The 13981-nt window shown below is 50.4% G+C and overlaps 1 protein-coding gene across 16 annotated transcripts in view; it reads right to left on the bottom strand.

The window, feature by feature from the left end:
* ATXN7 (ataxin 7) overlaps positions 1–13981 on the bottom strand; it is a 136997-nt gene that overhangs the window by 4788 nt on the left and 118228 nt on the right. For 8 of the 16 annotated variants that reach the window (XM_072941609.1, XM_072941610.1, XM_072941601.1 and 5 more), the window contains 2 exons: positions 3365–12671; positions 2673–2812 (listed from right to left, as the gene is read on the bottom strand). In XM_072941609.1, coding sequence (XP_072797710.1) covers positions 11627–12671 — 1045 coding nt within the window. In that variant the 3' untranslated portion in view covers positions 2673–2812; positions 3365–11626. Of the gene's footprint in view, positions 1–2672; positions 2892–3364; positions 12672–13981 lie in introns of all 16 variants that reach the window. The other 8 variants (XM_072941615.1, XM_072941614.1, XM_072941607.1 and 5 more) reach the window with 7 other exon arrangements.

Genomic DNA, 13981 nt, shown 5'->3' with positions numbered 1-13981 from the left:
TTGACAGAGGATTTTAAATCTGATAAAAGGCTCATCAGTAACATTTTAAGTCCAGGCACCTTTTTCCCACAGTTGGGGGAGACAAAAGGCTCAGAAAAATCAAAGGTCAGGATGCCAAGGGAGGCTTCCTGATGCTGCAGAGCTGCAGACTGGTCCCTAATGGGCTACAACTGTTGTTCCCCACCACCCCTCGCCATACGCTTTTAAGAAAAAAAAAATTATGCTTGCTGTCTAAAACCTGAAAGATAATTCAAACATCACCTACTAGCTAGCTTCTCTGGAAAAAACGGACACATCAGGTTAGCTCCGGGCTCACACTCCCAGCGCTGCTGAAAGGCTAGCAAGTCTCCCGCGGCAGGGCCTGGCTCAGCCGGCCGCCGTCACCTGACACTGCCTGCCTGGCCCACTGCACGTGACCTGGTACATGCCTCCCCCCATACTGTACCCCGGGGGTTGACGGCCAGCAGCCTCCGTTAGTCACGTGGAAGAACCTACCCGAAGCATTCAAGTCTTGACTTAATATTCTGGTTTTAACCATGAAGGTCACATCATGATATGAAAGTAAGAGGATCATCAAGTGATGGTTTCCTTTGTTACGTGACTTAGAGTTAAAACACTTAATTGTGGTTAGTCCCTCTTCATTCCTGGTGAGTACTTTTATTGAAGTTGGTGACTTGTCGCTTTTATCAACACTAGTCACTCATACTACACTCTCCAAGGACAAAAGGGAGTCATGCGAGTGAACTATCTTGTGATTATTTTTTAAGGCAATCATGCCAATAGCTTACTTCAGTAAAATTTGTGTGTCAGATTTCTCCAGTGAGAGAAAATACAAGCGAGCTCTGTCACGTTCTGGCCGCTTCCTGTGTTAAAACAGCTTTACATCACTTGTTTACTTAGCAGTCGTCTTAGGAACGCAAGTACTGTCTAAACCACTTTCAGCAGTAAGTGTCTGCTTAATAACCCAATGGCTAAAAGGCTGCCCACCTCGGCCGCTCACCGAGCACACACGCGACACGCACTTAAGATTTCATGACTGAACACACTTCGTCTTCAGTGCCCTGACCAGGCGTCCGCAGCCATGGATTGATGTAAGGTCGTTAGCCAGTCAGTTGTGTAATTAATTCCACATTAATCCTTGATGCTGTTTCAAACCTATTTTTAAAGCGGATTAACAGTTGATACCTGAGATGTGCTCTGTCCCCCTGATTATGGGGTTTCGGGGGGCGCGGAGAAGGGCTGTGACAATCCATGTTCCTAATGCTACACAAACTTGTAGTTGTTAGTAACAACCCTCATACCCCCACGACGGCTCTGGGGAAGTGAAGTTAGATCCCTGTCTGGGAAACAGGCAAGGCTCTAATCATCACTGGTTTGGGTTTCCAAACCACAGAGCCATGAGTCTGCATTATTTCCCAGTTTCTGAAGATCTACAAAGGACATTAAGAAGGTGTACCAGTTTGGTCCAGGCCATTGTAACCTTGGAGTATGTGGTCAAGGGGGAGGCTTCCCTCTTGTCATTCAGAAACCTCCTGTAATGGCATAATTTTCTCCGGGCAGATGGGATGTATGAAAGCAAACGATTTACAATTTGCCAGTGAATGACCAGCCTGCAGTCCGGCAATGACGGAGACCGCCTCGGGCAGGTAACCACTTGGTCAAGGCTGCCGGTAGGTGGCGCCCTCACAGTCATATCAGCCCTCTGTCAGGAGTTACCCAAGACCTGATTTTCCAAAGGATCTGTGCGCGGATTATCAATACTGGTAAAACTCTATACTTGGTTCTGAGGACTCTACTTTTCTCGGGATCCTCTGGGTTAGAGGCCCTTCATTCATCTACAGCTCATTAACTTGGGGCCAATACGAAGTCCACTGTCCCCCACTCCCTCGCTCCCTCTCTGCCTCTCCTGGCTGTGAATGTGACCAGCCTCGTTCAAGGTACCTCCTCTTCAAAGCAGTACCAGCCCGCTGCGCTCGCTGCCCTCGGACCTCCCGGCTGCTCCATCCTGTTCGCTGCACCCCCGGGCAGCCGGCTCCGGCTCCCTCTCGGCCCTAACGCCTCTGCCGCGGACATGCTGCGCACCAGCCCGGCGCCGCCGCCTCCACTGCACCACCCTTTCCCTCCACGGCCCCGGCTCCGGCCAGGACCCGGGCATCACAAGCACCTCTGAACAGCGCTGCCTCTGACAGTGAGACCGGGACCGCCACTCCGACCTTCCCGTCCTGTTCCGTTGTTCCCTGCCCTGCTCCGAGACGTGCTGTGCCCCCGTCCTAGCTCTGGGTCCCCCGTGTACGTTAACCTTCACTGCTGGCCGTATCAAATTGAACGTGGATGACTCCCGACAAATCACAACTTGTCTGACCATAGACAAGAGACCTGGAAGGAGGCTCGGAACAGGGGGGTAACTGCAAACACACGTCACTGGGCTGCCTGCACACATGACGTGGCGGCTGCCAGTTCTTCCCTGAACACCCTGGCTAGGCCACCACTAGGCCACACCCTCCCTCATACTTTAAATTTTTCACCAGTCTCCCTGCCCAAGTTCTTCTAACTTTTCATGTCAGTTCATACCTGTTGTTCCAATTATCCTGGAGAAAGAAGCAGGAGGGAAAAAAAAAATAAGCAGGTTGATAGGGTTGACAATTAAGATGGAGTCAATTGTCTAAACCAACCTCATCCTGCCCTGCCTCCCTCGATCTGACTTTTCACTCTTCTCCGTCTGTCTTCACCAAAACACGCTCTTCTCCAGGGTCTCGGCTTGGGCCGTCTTCTCCCTCTGGGCCACGGAGATGGGCTTGAGGTTTGTGAACTCCTGGAAATAGAACGTAAGATGTGGTGCCTGTGTCTCTGTCAGAGAGAACCCGTGATTTCTTTCATGAGATTCTGAGACTCTATGGAAGGGGGAGAAAAAAAAGATTAAGCGTCACTGAGGACAATCCTGAATTCAAAGCCTGGCATTACCCCCTGCCCGTGGGGCCTGAGGCCAGACACCCCCCTTTTTAGCAGTTCCTCCTCAGTGAAAGATAACCCTCCAACTCTGCTTGAGGCTCAGACCTCTCTCTTGAGCTCCAGGCTCCTCGTACAGCCGCTGGGCACACCACACCTGAGTCTCCCCCCAGCAACTCACACTCATCCCAGTGTCTTTTCCCGTCTCTACCACCATAGCCTAAGCTCCCTGAAGGCTCCTCGACCAGCTTGGCGAGGCTGCAATCTGTGGCTTATCTCAGGCTCACTCTTCCCCTTAACGTGCAACATGATGAGACCTCAAGTTCCGTGTGTTGCACCTTTAAAAGCTCTCTGGAATCACTCCCCCTCCTTATCCACATGGTCATCACCTCAGTGTGGAAAACTTAATAGCTCTTACCTCGATTACTGCAACAGCTTGGTAACTTTCTGTCCCAAGGTTCTCTCCTGTCCGCTGTGTCCTCATAGTTACTGGAGGGCCCTATGTGATGGGGATTTTAAAATTTCATTAAACTTTAAGTGTTCGATTCTCCCCTTCCCCTGAAACCTTTTCCTTTGGCTGATACGCTCACCCTCCCCTGGAAGAGACCCTCCGTTGGTGTCACCTTTGGTCCATAGGCTCTGGTTGGGAAAGTGAGTTTAACAGGTGCCAAGAATCACAGCCTTCCAGGGTGAGAGGCTAGTTTTGTTCCCACTAGAAAAAGAAGGAGGAGTTTCTTACTGGGAAGCGAGGACTTGGGGAGGAGGAGTGGGTGAGAAGGGGGAGGACCTCAGGTGGGGTCTAGAGCAGAGCTTTGGGATTAGGGCTTGGGGGTGGGGTGGGGGGGCTAAAGACAGTCTGAGGCAAGAGTAAAAATGCCAGAAACAGGGAGAGGGAGTTAAGTGCCTCTTTGATCTTCCACAATCGCCAGTAAAGATCTGAATGGCTTTAACTTGTGGCAGCTGCACTGTGCTGGGACTGGACCATGAACATCTCTGGGCTCTGATAGTTACATGGGGTTAAAACCGTGTGTTCCTGAGGATGCAGACCTAGTGACACTTCAGGCCCTTGACAACCTGGTGCCAACTTCTCCAACCCTATCAGCCCCTCCGCCCCTCTTCAGCAAGCTCACCCAGTGTCATCCTCCAGTCTGCATGCCTCACCCCGCTGCTAGCCCAGGGTGCTTGCTCCCTCTGCCTGGAATGATCTTACCCTGCCCTCCTGCTGCTCAGCTCCCACGAGCCAAGATCCAAAACCTGCCAGCCCCCTATTCCGTGAAGTGGGATAGTCTCTGGCTATCCGTGGCCGGGCGACCTGCAAGGGAATAGAAGTAAAAAGGGTCAGAGACTGGTGGAACCTTTTCCTGGGAAGTTTAAGGAGGACATCAGAGGTGGAAAGACTTATCTGCAGAGGGGGAACTTCTTCAGAATGCGCTGAGTAGTCGGTGGGTCTACGGACGAATGGCAAGTCCTTCATGCAACGGATGGCTGTTTTCTCCAATACACAAATCAGCTGCATCCCGTATTATTTTCAGGAGCAACGATTATTTGTAATTTACAAGAATGATTTGCAAATGGTAAAACCGGCCCGATTTCTAGAGATCAAAGACTGTTGTGCTCCGGATGATACCACAACGCACTTGTACTGCCAGTGAGGGAGGCCGGTAAAAGCAAGGAAGGAATCTGACCAGCTCTGGATAAAAAAAAAGTTACCTCTAATCGAAACCGACCGCATGCCATCAAATCTATAGATTAGCAAGTACGAAGAGAACGTATTTCTCCATCTGTCAACCTCCCTTTGTTGACAAACGTACAGGGCAAGAATACAGTCGTGTTCACACGGTTATTAATCTATCCGAGGCACAGCTTTGTGTGCCCAGGAACAGAAACATCCTAAGCCTTTAGAAGGTTTTAGCTTGTACGAAAGGGAAGCTGAAGGAAGGCACTTCACAGGGGTGTCTGAGGCCACAAACGAAGAAATGGCAGACCAGATGGAGAGGGGCGTAGTATGACAACGAGGCAGAAACAGGTGAAGCATTTCATGCAGCCAACCTCATTTATTGAGAAGTCCTAGTTTTATTGCCCGTTTGTAACATGTTTGTTCCACAGACTAATTTCTCATAAAGCAAAGCACAACTTTTTCTTATAAATAGTATAAATTATTTTATTTACAGAAACTTGTTACAAAACAAATAGACTATATATTTCTTCTCTTTTAAATATCCAAAGTAATTTTCTATCCCTTGACATTTGTTCATGTTCTATACAGCAGCCAACACAGAGTCCAGCTGAGATGTTCTTGATTATGTGTACAAATGATCAAACTATTCACACATTTTAACACAGGAGATTGCTCTTATAACCAAGCTCAAAAAAAAAAAAACAAAACAGCAAAATGCTTTCAAGGCCCTACATTCACACTGACAGTATGTAGTGCTCATTTAATGATCTGAAAATGTAAAAGGTTCTGCACAAAATGCAAAAATGATTATTTTCTGCTAAACAATAAAACTTTAAACAATCATCTTCCAAAGCCCAATTTCTCCCCCCCGCAGGACAGAATGAGAGATACTAAGAAATTCCTTGGCAACAGAACTCTTGCAGGAAGACAGCTGCCTTTATAAGTTACATTTTTCAATTATACATTGTTTTTCAGTGTTCTCAGAGGTACTTTGTATTATATTTTTGGAATACAAAATATTTTAAATATTCTATTTTAAACTCTGCGTTTCACGAGTGAGTAACAAAACGGACGCATTTTGTTAAGTTGCTGGCTGACAAGAAGATGTATTAACCCTTGGTGCCACCGGGCAATCCATCACCAGTTGAATTACTGTGACCCAAAAGGTCTTCATTTTAAAATACCTTATAAAATGACCAGCATTTGGTGGTTTTCAACTCCTCCTCTTAAAATTTTAGTTAACAATATTTAGGTGGAAAAAGCAAACTCCAAAAGTTCAACTGAACATTCAAGTCTTTTTAAAGTATGTGTCTAAGCTTAAAACTAGGTTCAGGCACTTTCAGTTTTTTTCCATTTGTTTTCATCACATCACGTACTAACACACGTGCTCAGGGTGCACACACACACACACACACACACACACACACACACACGGGCGCGCGCGCACGCGCACACACGCTCACACGCACAACACTAACGAAGGAAAAGCAGTGTGTCATTTATTACATGTAGTCTATCAGGAAATCAGGCAACTAGGGGGAAGCAATGCCCACTTCATCTGTATGAATCCACTCCCGAGACATGGAAAGGGACAAAGGCTTTCACAGAACAGACGCATCCCTTAAACTGTAAAGGAGGCAGGTTCTAGAACTATTGGCTTGGCAGTGAACCACTTCAAATTATAAAAAGGTATTTACTTTTATTAATTAATAAATAAATACTAGATGATCTCAATTGTACCAAAACAGGATATCAGAAAAAAAGACCTGTGCAAAAATACATATTTAAATATGTACAATTCATTTTTAACAAAATATGTCTTCTGAAATAGGGATACTTCCATATTTATAATAGAACAAGAAATTCCAAAATAAAGATACAAAAGTAGGTTTTGTATAATTCTTTGTTCATCATTGCAGCACTTTTTTTTTTTTTTGTAGGTTAAGAAAACTGCAGGAGTTGTTGTGAAATTCTATTGGAAAGAATATAAAAAATTATCTTGGTTTTAAATTGATACCAAAGTCTGTCTAGAAACAACCCAACCACTGCAAATTTGGTTTCTGCAAGTTAATTTAATTCAAAAAAATACTTGTACTCCCATGTTTTAAATGGTCTTAATTGTTCGTCGTCATAAAAAGTCGCTGTAGGAGAAAATAAAATATTTGAACAACAGTCTAAAATTTAATAGCACTGTTTAGAATAGGTCTGTTTGTGGCAGGCAGAATCCAAAATGGCTAATTTCCTATTCCCGATGCTCCGTGTACGACCGGGAGACAATAATGAAATTCAGTTAAAACCTCAGTCTAAGAAACCAGATGATCAGGACGTGCTAATCTAAGTTATCTACATGATTCTGAATCAACCTGCTATCGCGGATCTCATTCACATCTTCTGGAACAACATGATCTGTCTATAAATTCCGTCGCTAAAAGCAACTTTATAACCATCAAGTCCCCTTGGCTCTGAGAATAAATTCTACCCCGACCCCATTGCACTTGTCACCAAGGAATCAACGAAGTACGTTCTGATTCCCCCTTACCTCCTTTCTCTCCCTCTGCTGGGATGGAGCAACCAGACTGATTTCTCCTAACTACACCAAACTGGCCCATCCAAGCTCTCTGCTTACAAGCTCTCTTACAGTATCATTTAGAAAACATTTACTGATTGATTGCATAATAAGTGAACAAGATACTGTCCTCCCCTTCCTTTAAAAACAAAATCAGTATCTTACATCAATTTATAGCTAAAGTATCTGCATGAAGTTTTTCTTATCTCACATAAGAAGAAGAATTCTGTAGCGATTCACATTATTAGGCTGGTAACCAAGTATTTATTCACTCTACCTGCTGTTGACTTGAAATTCCCTGAAACTGATGTCTGTAACCCAAGAACTGTAAGGAAAATGGATGCACTGACTGGCTCTGTCCCAGCCCTGCCTGGAGCGACGCTCAGAGCCTTGGGAAGTTTACCCCGTGTTCGGCAACTCTGTGTCTTCTAAGCAGAAGTGCCTGGTTCTCCTTTCAGGAGCTGCGGTGGTGGAATCATGTGTTAAAAAGCTCCAGCTCATCCCCCAAATTCAACGATACCTTCTCAAGCAATGGTGTCTTCTCCTCTCAGGGTCTTTCTTCGGGGCGGGGTACTAGAAAAAAACACCCTGGAGGGTCCCCAGAGCTCTCAGGGAGACGGCAGGCGTCAGTCCCCTGAAAGAAGGTATGTCAGGGGCCAGGCGCGCGTCACATCACTACCGCGAGGGGACGTGTACACGCTCACCCCCGCCCCTCCCTGGGTGTCGGCTCCCCACCCCGACGGCACCCACAGCGACATGTGTCGTGCAGGAAGGGGCGTGGAGACACGCAACACACGGAGTACTCCAAGCGGAAATGTTTTAGTCCCAGGACTGTATCCGAAAGAAGAGGCTGAGGATAAAATGCAGAGTGCCTTGGAAACATTTAAGTGTGTCGATGACTCTGTGAATGACAGTTTGCGCCGCAACCTAATTACTTGATTTTACAAAGGCAATTTTTTTTTAAAAAACACAAGACTGGGCAGGACAACCAGCCTAGTGGCAGACTGTGTAACGTGAACACTTAAAAGTCAAAAAAAATTCCATCTCTTTGGAAATCTTGGAAAGTATCTTCCCCCTACAGTGATTTTATCCACCCCCCAACCGAAATTTGGCTTTCCATTATCAAAACTGTATTTGCATTTTCTTTTTAAAAACAAACAAAAATCACACAGAATTGCTCTTGTACCATGAAAAGTTAGCCTCTAAAATACTTGCTCTCTGGGCATCAATGGCTTTAAACCTGTCTGTACGTGACAAACTTGACGGCTTCTGATCCCAAATTACTTGCCAAGGCTGAGCACAGACACAGGCGCTTTCCTCAGGGCGCCTCGCGCTACCGTCCGAATCCCACTCCCGGCACACTGCTACAGAAAGCCACCAGCAGATGCCCTTCCTCGAGAGGGCTGCTCGGGGTGCAGCTCTGCGCGCCCCCTGGGGAGGTGTCTCCAGGTCAGGTGCCTGACAGCTGGAGAGGGACCGACAGACGACAGGGTGAGAAAAGAGCCAGGGAGGGGAGAGGAGGGAGGGAGGGAGGAAAGTCTACCGTCTCGCTCTCGCCAAGACATTCTGTGCCCAGCCAACCTCCTCCAAGAGGGACTCCGAGATACACTGCAGGTTCGACAGCGAGGCGGGAGCTTCCCATGGATCGGAGCGCGCGGTCCAGACCCCTTTAACACTGATAAAGCAACCGGGTGGCTGAACTCGACCCAGGGTCCTTTACAAGTACTCACTGCTACAGACAGAGCTTCGGGGACATCCTCGGGAAAACAACAGCCCGGCAGAGTCCTACCCTCGAGGCCCACAGGAGGTTGGGAAAACAGACTCAAAGGCATCGTGGCGTCCAGAGTGCTGAGTGGAGGTGTAACTTGTCGTCAAAAGTGTCCAGATACTCCTCCCCGTGCTACTTTCAGCTGTCAGGGACGCGCCTTTGGCTTTCAAAAAAGAGGGGGTGGGGAGACAAGGAAAGGTAAGTAAGCGGCTGTACCCGGCCCGCCCTGGCTCTAAACAAGGTGTTCCCAAGGCCACTCGCCACTCATGTCTCCGCCGATGGGGTGACGCCAGGAGCAGGCAGCTCCCAGGTCTGGCCTTAGCTTTCAAACGCCTTCACTGCCCTTGGGCACGATCATTCTAAAAGACTGGCTTTTAGAAAACTGCCCAGAAGAGATGCAGGCCAGCTTTCCAGCTTAGAGAAGAGGTTCCCGTGTTTGCCTTTCAGTTTTATCTACTGCTGCTGTTTCCTTGAAGGCATTCCAGGTTGTCAGCTGAGAAGGGAACAAGGTCAAATGGGCCAGCACACACAGGTGTGAAAACTCACACCCAAGGCAGTGCCCGTGCCGGGCGGAGGGAACTCTGCCTCCGCTGTCCCCATGGTGAGCTAGTTTTCAGTCCTTGGTGGCAGAGGTCACGAAAAGACGGGGCGCCACCCAGCCCCGTCTCCCAGGTTCCCCAGCAGGTCCCACAGATTCCCTCGTTGAGGGCATGTCAACCAGCTCAGTGATCTCTCTCTACAACCAGCTCCAAGGGGAACAGCGAGCAGCGGTCCCTGCTGCGCGAAGAGCAGGATCCTTCCCAGCATTTTGTAGTCGCGGGTCCCTGTGGGATACTGAGGAAAGCTATGGGATGCCTCTTGCAGATACATGATTGCAAAAAAAAAAAAAAACCCACACGCAACACTCTTTGGCGTGGTCACCCATCCTCTGATCTATAGCCACAGGCACCCAGGACCTGCACACCATAGCAACGCTCCACCGCACGGAGGGGGCCTTTCCCAAAGACAAACTTGACGTTTCTACGGAAAAGAACCCAAACTTAGGCTGTTCGCCCTAGTGGGGCCTGGCCCCCTAGACGGCGGAAATCAGAGGGGGCAAACTGGTAGCTTACGACAGACTGAGCCGACAGATATGTAGGCTACACCAGACTGAAAAACACAACAAAAACTACAGAGCTTTGGAAAATGGTCAGATCCCTCATGTCAGTCCCGATCTGCAGTTTCTCTGAGAAACTGGTAACAAGTCTCTGGGAGCAGCTGCTCCATGTGGACGGGGCTCCCCCTCCCCAGGGGTTCACAGGCACTGATCCTCTCTGCTGCGCCCACCCCCAGCCTCCTCCTCTCCTTCCTATCACTTGTGGGCAGTAAGGTCTGCGGCCAGTTCTACGTGGAGACAGCAATGCAGACGTGGGCATCACAGGGCAGCGGAACATCCCTCCCGGGGTGCACGTGAATCAGGAAACCACACTCAGAAGGCAGTTCATAAGGGATGGATGCTTGCGGTGTTCGCACTGCATTTTTAGGCTCCTCATAACCTATAATAACTACAAACCAAACAGTTTTCACTTGCCCAGGAACCCCTGTTCAAAGACCCAAATGACACACAAATAGCCCATGTGTATTTGTGGCCCCTCCAAAAACCTTAAGCAGTTGCTACCTGACCTCGTGGATAATTACCTTCCCCATACCTTTGGCACTGAGTATTAATTCACACCGACACTGGAGGGGAAACTGTATCACAGCAAGAAACATCTTGATATGCTCTGAAAAAGTTCTAACCTGGCATTTAAGCTCTACAGATGAGGGAGATAAAAAAAACAAAACAAAAAAGAGCCTCACGCTTTAAATCAGGGCTCTGAGGGTGTCGCGGCTGCCCTTCCTGCTCGTAAGCCAGGAGAGGAGGTATCCTGCTGGACGCAACGACAAGATGAGAGAGGAGCTGGACGGGAAAGAAAGGAAGCTGGAGCAAGCGGCTTCTGGAGAGAAGGTCAGGAGGAAAAGGCAGCAGGTGGAAGGCGGGGAGAGGGAAGACGCGAGCCGAGAGAGAAAACCACGGCCAGCCGCGACCCGACACCATCGGCGGCCCCTCTACGGACGGGCCACGCGCAGGTTTCTTTTCAATCTGTTCACTTAAACGAGACCTTCGTCGTCTGCTCTGCCCGGAAAAAGAATGCTGCTCTCCTGCCTCCGTGGAGAACAGGGAGGAGACGATACAGGGAGAGAATTAACCAGCAAATCTGAAATTCTTTGATGGGAAAAATATGAAAAGCTCTTTCTTTTTCCAATTTAAATCACCCCTTTCTAGATGAGTTTGATTTTTAGCCTCCCTTTCTTCAGAAAAGCACACTAAAGCACTGCTCTCCAGGAAACACGCCCGCTTCCTTCCTGAACAGCGTCCCGGGACGCACGCCGTCCGCCCGGGACCACGCTTGCTGCCGGCGGGGAGGGCTGGGCCGCCCCGCAGCCCTGGCTGCCAGGATGCGCTCGCATGGCTTCCTCACCCAGGAGCATCTTCCAGGTCATCAGAGAGTCTGGCAGAGAGGAGCCTGTTTGACCTTCACATGGCCATGAATTCCTCCTTTTTTAAAAAGACACCACAAAGCCGGACACTTGCTTACAGGCAAACCCACCACCCGGACCACACTGATCTCCGAGCTGGCGCAAGATCTCAGGGGAGAGGCAGCGGGCCTCCCCACGGGGCTCCCAGTCCGTGTCCTACCTGATGGAGGAGGGAACTGTTCGTCAGTCCTGGGGTCCCCGCGCTGGGACCCGGGTGTTTCACGTGCACGTGGTTCATGGCTGACAGTTTGGCAACCTTGCTCGGTTTGCTGCTGCCGCCGCCGCCGCCGCCACCACCGCCACCACCGATGCTGCTCGAGCCGGGCGAGCACTTTCTTTTCTTTCCTACGAGCTTGTCCAGGGGCGTGTGCGCGTGCGGGTAGCCGCCGTGCGAGCTGACGGGCAGCTCGCTGGCCTGGTGGACGAGCGGGCCGAGGCAGAGCGTGGAGTCGCTGCTGCTCACCACCACGCTCATCCTCTTGATGGGCTCGGCCGGGCTCCCGCCAGGGGGGCCCCTCCCCGCCGGGTCGTGCCGGGCGTTCACCGAGTTCGCTCTGTGGGCCACGCAGTTGAGGCCAAGGCCGTGCGAGGACGCGACCGCTGCGGGGTGGGGAGGCCCCGAGTGAGCCACGCAGTTTTTCCTAACAGACTCCATGGAATGAGAAGAGCAGGAGGAGGAGGAGGAGGAGGAGGGAAGTAACAGCGGGGAAGCGTTTTTGCGTTTCTTTCCTGAGCCGCCGCTGCTACTGCTACTGGCGTTGTGACAGTTAGCGCTGTGACCAGAAGACTCCTTGGGCCTTAAAGACTTGCTGGATTTCAACTTCTGAGGTTTCCTGGACATGGGGGAGGAGGGCACGGAGGACAGGCCTGAGGGCGTGGAGGGGGAGGAGGAGGAGGAGGGCACTTGTCTGGACTGCATACTGCACACCGGATCCAGCGCCCCCGAGGCGGCGGGCTGTGCATTCAGTGTGGTTCCATGAGCTGGTACCGATTTGCTGTTGGGGGAGATGCAGGTGGACGCGAGCAGGACGGGGGATGGAGACACGGTGGCTGCTGCCACACAGCTGACCCCACACTGTGACGTCGGCACAGAGTTTGTCCGATGAGGAACACGTGTGGAGACGGGTGATGTACTGGGCACTGGTGGGATTTTCCTGCAAAACGGAAGCGGGCAATGAGTAACGCCTGCCGTGGCCCTTCGGGGGAGCTTTCAGAAGGACTCACCCCTGGCACGGAGCACACCCTTGGTCAGAGGGGTCACTCTGAGACGCTGGGCCACATGAAGGCTCACCTCCCCTTCAAATTCTCAGTGCCCTTCCCGGGCTCTCAGAATAACGGTCTGTCCGGCCATGTGCTCACCCACTGCTACTGCGTGGGTTCACATGGCCACTCCCGGCCACCCCTCCAGTCCCCCACTTGCGGCCACTGGTCCTCCTCAAGTTCCTAGAATAGGCCATGACGTGCGATTCTGTGTATCTTCAGCCTACCGCACTTCTCCCCAGCTCCCCCGCAACCTTCCATTCCAGCCCATCATCACTCTTAGAAAATCTGTGCTGACCTGACCATCCTGACCTGCTTAGTTTCACACTTCGGAGGATGCTGGTAGTTTTACTGTGTGATCACTTGCTGACCACTGTCTAGCGTTTCTGCAGATGGTGTGACCCACACCTGACTGACCCTGCAGCCCCAGTGCCCAGCACAGTGCCTGGAATACAGGGCGCCCTCAAACGCTGAAAGAACTCGTGAATGAAGGAGAAAAAAAAGGGCACAGCTAATTATTAACAACTGCCAGGCCCCTGCTCCTGGCCTGAGTGACTGTACAAGGGAACGAAGCCCCCAGATCCCAGGGATTCTCCGTCACTGTGTTCTAATAATGCATTCCGTTAGTACTGCCTGGGTAAGGTAGGTATTCCAACAGTCAAACCAGGGGGACCTCACTTTTATTTTAGCTCTGATTTTAAACATGTGCCGGCAGCAAAGTTTCAAAAACCCCGAGGGCATAATTAACACCAAGGTGGCAAAACAGAAAATGATCTGACTGGGAAGTCAGTGCCAAGGCTGCCCTCTCCTGACTCCCTGTGGCGGGCCTGGCTAGGGCTCCGGTCCCCCCAGCAAGGACCCCTTCACGTGAGAGAGCTGGCCCAGAATGCCCTCCACAGGCTTCTTAAGAAGATCTACAGTTACTAATAAAAGACAGTAGCTACACCAACTCATGTGCCAGCCTAAAACCCCCATTCGGAGTGCAGCTCTACACCTAAGTCCATGCCCCCAACTTGGCTGCACATCAGCATGGCCGGTGGAGGCTGAGCCACGCCCAGACGGACCACCCCAGCGTCGCTGAGGGCGGGGTCCAGGCAGTAGCGACTTCTAAATCTCTCCAGGAGGTTCCAATGCGAAGCCAAGGTAGAGAAGCCGGCTCTGTCCTCAGGCTACTCGGGGAGGACCAGCGCTGACATCGCCTGAG

The sequence above is a fragment of the Vicugna pacos genome, chromosome 17 (genome assembly GCF_048564905.1).
Source record: "Vicugna pacos chromosome 17, VicPac4, whole genome shotgun sequence".
Lineage (NCBI taxonomy): Eukaryota > Metazoa > Chordata > Mammalia > Artiodactyla > Camelidae > Vicugna > Vicugna pacos.
This window is presented reverse-complemented; position numbering and strand designations above follow the sequence as displayed.